At 39.2% G+C, this 8,622-nt stretch overlaps 1 protein-coding gene across 1 annotated transcript in view; it reads left to right on the forward strand.

Moving 5' to 3' along the window:
- The window catches only part of DNAH5 (dynein axonemal heavy chain 5), a 291,972-nt gene that overhangs the window by 264,552 nt on the left and 18,798 nt on the right, over positions 1-8,622 (forward strand). The window contains 2 exon segments of the mRNA XM_023513078.1: positions 531-746; positions 4,060-4,272. Of these exon segments, the coding sequence (XP_023368846.1) occupies positions 531-746; positions 4,060-4,272 (429 nt within the window).

Consider the following 8,622-nt stretch of genomic DNA (forward strand, 5'->3'; position numbering starts at 1 on the left):
CATCTGGCTGTCTCTCACGCTCCATCTCTCTCCCTCTGTTTTTCTCTTTGATTGTGTTGCTCACTCAATATTTCTCTCTTTTTCTAGTCTCTGTCTCTTTCCCTGGGAGAGTACAACTCCCGCCTGCAGCCTTATTTGGGCCATGATTACTAGAACCGTCATTTCCTGGCATCTTATAAACATAATAACCATTAGTTATACAACATTTATTTAAACAACTGGTTTGAATGAGATTAGTCTATCAGAAAACAAAATACCAATCCACAGCTCCCTTTCTGCTTCACATGTCATAAAACGAGACAGTATTTCTTTGATTCAATTTTGCTTGAGGTGTAGACTTTAAAGAATCATGAGCCTGTTTTTATGTTTCTTAATGTTAATTTCTTTTCCAAGGCACCTTTTGATTCTTTTCTGCTGGAATTGTTTAAGTTTGTAGTCTAACACAAATAAGACATATCCTAATAAAAGCACTTTTACTTCCTAAGACAGTCTAATTTAACATGTGCTTATCTGGGGTGTTTGTTGTTCAGAGCTTGCCTGCCTACGACAGCCCCGAGGTGTTTGGGCTGCACCCCAATGCTGACATCACCTACCAGAGCAAGCTGGCCAAGGACGTGCTGGACGCCATCCTTGGCATTCAGCCCAAGGACAGCTCTGGTATAGGGACTGAGACCCGGGAGGCTGTCGTGGCTCGACTGGCCGATGATATGTTGGAGAAGCTGCCCCCAGACTACAGCCCCTTTGAAGTGAGTTGATAAAATCCTGACAAAGTGTCTGTCTATATGGGGGTGTGAGGAAGATGACAGGAGAGCAAAATTAATCTTTCTGAAATTAAAAAAAATATTCATTTACAAAACTAGCTTCTTAAGAAATCAGGAAAAAGTTTTTGAATCTATGAACGTGTTTTGAAATATAAATAATAAAGAAACTTGTTAAAAATGTTAATATTTATTTGCCAAAAGTAAACTAGCTAAACCATTGTCATTCCACCTTGCACAGCTTATTTCTCTGTTTTTCCCTCTTTCTGGGGGTGTTTTTCCTTGCCAAGAACGGGGTCTTGGGTCTTCATTTGCCCACATTTATTATTAATTTATAATCATATACTGATGCATTAGGATTGCTTTTCTAGAATCTTCCCCAAGGTACTTTATATTGTCACTTCTTCAAAGGAAATCCATATATTTTTAGAATAATACATCTGACTATTTAAAAAATTCATATTGTGGAGTTTAATGGACACCTTAAAATTCAGGCCTTCTTAATTTCAAGGGGTCTGTATTTATACCATTACCTCTCTGAAGCTTCTTTATCTCATTCATTTTGAAAATTGGTATATTTTAGTGTATAAGTAGTTTCTAACAAAATGTATGATTATTAAAGTTAATATTTTAGACATTTTAATATTACAAAAAGATTGATGATACTGTTTAAAAAAAAATCTTTGATGAAACCAAAAGTAAGGGGCTTATATTCCATGTTGTCTTAAGCAGTGACCAGACAGTTGCTTGGCACTTTTGGCACAGAGCCACCATCTTCCCTTGTACATCATCCCTTTCCCACTTGGTTTTCAAATGGAATCCTGTAGAATTTGTTTGTTTTTCTTTTCACTCTATTGTTTCCTACTTAGGAGGCAATTTTGGCTGCTGATACTACAGTCAATCTCTAGGACCTGTCATCAAGGGAATAATTTTCCTGAAATAATTTTTGAAAAAATAATACTTCATTTTATATGGAATCAGAAAAAAACCTTGAATAGCCAGTACATTACTTAGAAATAAAAACAAATCAGGAGGCATCATGTTACCAGACTTTAAATTAAACTACAAATCTATAGCGATTAAAACAGCATGGTACTGGTGCAAAAACAGAGACATAGATATATGGATCAGAATGGAGAATCTAGAGATGGTTCTTTAGAATCCCAGCCACATATTGGCATTTGATCTTTGATAAGCCAATCAAATCATTCCCTGGGGGAGAAGATTCCCTATTTAATAAATGGTGCTGGGTGAACTGGCTGGCAACCTGTAGAAGACTGAAGCTGGACCCTCACCTTTCGCTGCCAACAAAAATGGATTCTTACTAGAGAAAAGGTTTAAATTTAAGACATGAAACTATAAAAACTAGAAGAGAGTGCAGAGAAAATGCTTGAAGATACTGCCCTGGGAAGATATTTTATGAGGAGGATCCCCGTGGCAATTGAAGCCATACCAAAAATACATTAATAGGGTCTGATCAAGCTAAAAAGTGTCTGCACAGCTAAGGACACTGCAAGTAAAGCAAACAGACAGCCTTCAGAATGGGAGAAGATTTTTGCAAGTTATGCTTCCAATAAAGTAGGAACTTTGATAACTAGAATCTACAGAGAACTCAATCAATAAGAAAAGAACAGACAACCCCATTTCTTTGTGGGCAAGAGACTTGAACAGAAACCTCTGTTAAGATGGCAGGTGAATGGCCAACAACACATGAAAAAGTGTTCATCATCTTTAATCATCAGAGAAATGCAAATCAAAACTACTGTGAAATATCACCTAACTCCAGGAAGATTAGCCCATATTATTAAATCCCCAAACTGCAGATGTTGACATGGATGTGGAGAGAAGGGGACACCTTTACACTGCTGGTGGAATTGCAAACTAATACAGCCTTTTTGGAAAGCATGGAGAATTCTCAAGGAACTAAAAATTGACCTACTGTTTGATCCTGCAATTCGATTACTAGGTTATTTACCCAGGTGAACAAAAATCATTTTACAACAAAGACATTTGCACCAAAGTGTTTATTGCATTCCAGTTCACAATAGCCATGTCATGGAAGCAGCCTAAATGTCCATTAACCCGCAAATGGATAAACAAACTGGTAGATGCATACCATGCAGCCATAAAGGAGAGGGAGAGGGAGATTTTACATCTTTTATGTTTACCTGGATGGAGCCGGAACATATTCTTCTTAGTAAAGTATCTCAAGAATGGAAAAAAAAGTATCCAATATGCTCAATACTATTATGAAATCAATATATAAATACACATTCATATGAATGATAAAACACTAATATAGTCCACAAAGAAGGAGAGGAGAGGAAGGAGAGGGAGGGAAGGGGGAAGGGAAAGTGCAGGAAGGGTATTTGGTGAGATCTCACTTAATGTACTCAATGCAAGGGTACATTTCAAAACAACTAAGAGTATATTATAAATGTCTTACCACAAAAAAGAATTAAGTGCAGTGATAGTTATGTTAATCAGTTTGATTTAAGCATTCCACATTGAGTATCACATTACCACGTTGTACCCCATAAGTGTATAAAGTTATGATTTAATAAAAATTAAGTTAAAAAAATAAAGAGAAGAATCTCTGATCACTAGCTTGGAGAAAATCAGTACTGTTATCAGCTTTCATAAACACTTCATTGTAGGATCAGGGAAGAGGTCATTTGCATCTTATGGGTTTAAATATTTATGAAGCTATAAAAATCTCTAAGAAAATGGAATAAAGGTTGCTTAAAAAAGACAGGAAGTAGCAGGATTTAGCAGAGTCTTCCTCCTTTTGCTGAATTTGTCAGTGCAAACTTAGGATAAAACAACTCAGTCTGATACGGTATCTGATACAAAGAGGACTCTCAACAAGTACTTGTAGGATGACACTGGCTGGTGGACTGGTAGATGTATGGTTGGATGGATGCTTTCATGGAAAAAAGAGGAAGCTGTTAAAATAGAGGTTTTTGACAATCAGTAGAATGGTTGTGTGTGTGTCCGTGTCTGCTTGTGTGTATCCGGGTGTGGCAGTGAGTGAATATTTCCCAGTGAATGCATCTGCTTTTTGGAAAACTGTGTGGGTATGGTCTGCATTTTACATTTGTCTGTGAATTAATGCCATCTGTCCTTTTCTATGTGGCATGAAAATTTGGGCTGGCCATCTAACAGCTGCTTGCTTTGTTCTTTCTGTCATTTAAAGGAAAGTTATTATTTATGGAACTGTAAGAATTTGGGCCTCCTCACCTCCATACAATCCTCAGTAGCTATCTAATTTTAATGTGTGCCTTGAATGTCTTCATGGCAGGTAAAAGAGAGGCTGCAGAAGATGGGGCCTTTCCAGCCTATGAACATTTTCCTCAGGCAAGAAATAGACAGAATGCAGAGAGTGCTCAGCCTCGTCCGAGGCACCCTGACCGAGCTAAAACTTGCGATTGATGGCACCATTATCATGAGTGAAAATCTACGAGAAGCGTTGGATTGCATGTTTGATGCCAGGATTCCGGCTTGGTGGAAAAAAGTACGTATAAGCCTGCTTTTATCCTACCTAATCACTTATTGTTGTGATGGTTGTAATTGGCAAGTGGAAAGTAAATTAGGATAATTTACTCAAAATGGTTCTTTTGCTTAGGGACTAAGCTCCTTATAGCCCCGTAGTTTTAGACTGTAAGTAGGAAATTATATAGCATATCCTACTTATCAGGTACACTGCTGGTAAATTTACATGTTATCACTTCATTGAAATTTTGCATTTTATTGCCCTGATTTTACAGATAGGGAATGTGAGGGGAGAGAAGTTAAATCTTTTACCAGGTCCCATGTCTACGAAGTCCAAGAATCAGAATTTAAACCCAGGCCCTTTGAATCCCAAGCCCGTGTTGTTAGTTTCATAGAAGGAAATGTGTCCACATACGCATATACATGAAAAGTCACCCTACAAAGAAATGTATGCCTTAACACAATAACTAAGCAAATGCGGTGAAGGCTATGTTAACCAGTTTAATGAAAGTATTTCAAGTTATATATAAAACCAGCACATTGTACCCCATAACTGCATTAATGTACACAGCTATGATTTAATTAAAAAAAAAAAGAAAAATATGGTCCTGTTATGTCTAGAAATACAGTGTGTAGTATGTGTATCTCAAAGGAATAACATAATTTAATAGCATCCATACTGATTACCTGTTGGTCATTGTGCCAAAGACAGAGTTTTAAGGAATAAATTTTTACTTGGACAAATAAAAGCAGTTTCTGAGTGTCTTTATAAAGTAGAAAAATAAGTGTATTTTAGGAGAGATCACTCGATGTGATGGAGCCTACATGAAGTTCTCTTTGTGCTGTACATTTTGTGGGGCGATGTGAGATTGTGAATATTAATTATGGTGGAGAAAATGCATGGGAAAAGAGGGAATGGTATTACTGTCCTTTAGAACACATTTCCTGGGAGAATCTGGATCTGCCACCTGGTTTCCTCTCCCTCTGACTACTGCCATCATCTGGGTGATCCGACTCCACAGCATGAACCCATCAGGTGCTGGCCCCATGGCTCACTCTCCCAGCGTCCCTGCTCCGAGATTTGACGTCTGGTCTACTTTACAGTGCATATGCCCTGCTGTACCTGATGGCTAGAAGGAGGAGGAAAGTAGGACATAAATGCAGATACAGGAATGTGACAGGATTTACTCCTTTACAGTTTGAAGTTATGAATGTCAATGAAACTATGGAAGGAATCTAGGAATAGAAAAAACAAAACCTGCTCCTCCCGACAGGATAGTGTTTGAGGATGGTAAGATTTAAAGTGACAGTATGGAAGTAGGGGAATCAAATGGAATGGACATTAGGATCATTAGAGAGCAGAGGTCATTAGATAAGAAAGCATGATGTTAAGTGGGTCATTCACAAGGATTCTGAAGTTACCTGAAATGATTACTAAAAGTAAATAAAGGCAGCATATGGGTTGTATGAACTTAACTCTGGGCCAGAACATCTGGGTTCAAACCATCTATCTTTTGAGCCGTGTAACTAGGCTAAGCTAGTGGCTTGCTGTCCCTCAATTTCCATATCTGTACAGTGGATTAATAGCACTATGTAATTCTCATCTTCTTGTGAGGATTAAATGAATTTATATATCTAAAGTGCTTAGAACAGTGCCTTAGAATATGGCCAATGCTATGGAAGGGCTTAGTATTATTATTAGTAAAGCACACCAGTACCACCGTCACCATCACCACACACCATAACTACCTTTACTATCAGTACCACCACCACCTGCACTCTACCTCCATCACCACCATGCACCACCATCACCTCTACCAACATCACTACCACCATTACCTCCACCACTGATACCATCACTAGTCACCACCATCATCACCATCATATCTGCCAACAACACCATCACAATGATTGCCACCATCTCTACCTCCATCTTTAGCACCACCATCACTTCCACCCACCATCATCACCACCAACACCAAATGACCACTGTCACCTTCATCACTACCTCCACCACCATGTCATCCACCACCACCATCACTACCACCTCACCTTCACCACCAGCCCTGCCTCTACCACTACCTCCACCTCCTCCACCACCATCACTATCATCTCCACTGTCATCACCACCACCATCACTACCACCTCCCCATCACCATCACCACCAACACTGCCTCTACCACTACCTCCACCATCACCGTCACCTCCACTGTCATCATCACCACCATCACTACCACCTCACCATCACCACCAACACTGCCTCTACCTCCACCATCACTGTCACCTCCACTGTCATCATCACCACCATCACTACCATCACCACTACCATTACCATAGCTATCATCCTCATGATTATTTGGGGGTTGAGTGGAACTCAACCAGAAGCCAAGTTCCTTGATGAATGAGAGGAAGTGAGCAATCGGTGACAGAAAGCTGAAGGGCTAGGGAGTTACGTCCACATGGCATGAGACTCAAAGGAAGACGATGGTACCAAATGATGATCTGAAAATCACAGTCAGAAATGACAAGAACATCTACTCCTGTGGTTCTGAGGGAGATGGGGAGTGAGGAGAGCAGCAGCCTGCATTTTGAGAAGGCTGCATAGGAGGTAGTGTGTGCTGGGCGGACAGACTTCAGTTAAAAGAGGGATAGAGGGAATGTTCAGGAAAGAAATGGAAGATCTAGAGGAGTCTTCTGGCTGTGGCACTGAAGATGCTGAAGAGTCAGTGGGAAGGCTTCAGAGACTAGAGGGCTTGGTTTACGTCAGATGGAGGGAGTCAGGGGGAGGGCAGCATGTAGCAGTGAGACTGCGGGGTGGGGAGGCTCAGCCTTCTGTAGGCCTGCTGGCTAAAGGAGAAGGTCGTAGGACTTGTTTAGTGCTAAGATATCTCATCCCAGCCTTTGGCAGAGTCCAGGGCAGTGAATGCTTCAGGCAGCACAGAGGAGGTAGGGCTTCCTGTCATCCTCTCCCTCTTTTTGTGATACCACTGTCCATCCCTTCAACCACGTGGCTTACAAACTTAGAGACAGCTTTCACTAGACTCCTTTATTTCCTTCTCACATTCAATAAATTAATTATCAAGAACAGGGAGTTTTCTTTTTTTTTTTTTTTTTTTTTTTTAAGATTTTCTTTACTATGAAGAGTTCCTGGCTTTGGGCACTGTTGGGAACAGAACACAGGGAATAGTATTTTCAACAGCTTTCAAGATAAAGTTGAACTGGATTTGGTAAATTTTGTTAAGCATATGTACAGATGGTGTACCTTCCATGACAGGGAAATAAGAAGGTTTATTTATTTATTTTTTTATTATTAAATCATAGCTGTGCACATTAATGCAGTTATGGAATACAATATGCTGGTTTTATATACAATTTGAAATATTTTCATCAAACTGGTTAACATAGCCTTCATGGCATTTTTCTTAGCTATTGTGTTAAGACATTTATATTCTACATTTAGTAAGTTTCGCATGTACCCTTGTAAGATGCACTGTAGGTGTGGTCCCACCAATTACCCTCCCTCCACCCATCCTCACCCCTCCCCTCCCCTCCCTTTCCCCTTCTCCCATATTCTTGGGCTATAATTGGGCTAAATTAGTTTCATAGTAGGGCTGAGTACATTGGATACTTTTTCTTCCATTTTTGAGATACTTTGCTAAGAACAATATGTTCCAGCTGCATCCATATAAACATGAAGGAAGTAAAGTCTCCATCTTTCTTTAAGGCTGCATGATATTCCATGGTGTACATATACCACAATTTATTGATCCATTCATGGGTCCATGGACACTTGGGCTTCTTCCATGACTTAGCAATTATGAATCGGGCTGCAATAAACATTCTGGTACAAATATCTTTGTTATAATGTGATTTTTGGTCTTCTGGATATATACCTAGTAGAGGAATTATAGGATCCAATGGCATAAAGGTTTTATTGCACAGATAAAATATTAACAGATCCAGATGCTCTCATTTCTTTTCAATGTATCTTGCATCAGCAGAATCTCTGTGCTAAAGCTACTATCTTAAAGGACACTTTGCAACAGATTATAAGTATTAACTATAATCATGCAAATACAACATTACCCATTTTGTAAATGCTACAATTGATCTATGAGATATTTAGTGTGGCTTTGCCTTCTCGTTCTAAAGGGTGTTGGCTCTTGCAGGAAAAGGTGTTAGCCAAAATTTTATCTCTGCGAGCATAAATTTTAGGAAGAACAGAATCAACCATGTGAATTATCAAAAGAAGATTTCTATAGGAATTCAGCATTTCTGGGTGATATCATATCAAATCAAAATGATTTGAATGTATCTTTACAAGGTAAAACAAGGCCTATATCTGCTATGTGGCAAAATTTCCAAACATTTT

The sequence above is a fragment of the Otolemur garnettii genome, unplaced genomic scaffold (assembly GCF_000181295.1).
Source record: "Otolemur garnettii isolate 467f Iridium unplaced genomic scaffold, OtoGar3 scaffold00033, whole genome shotgun sequence".
NCBI classification, from domain to species: Eukaryota; Metazoa; Chordata; class Mammalia; order Primates; family Galagidae; genus Otolemur; species Otolemur garnettii.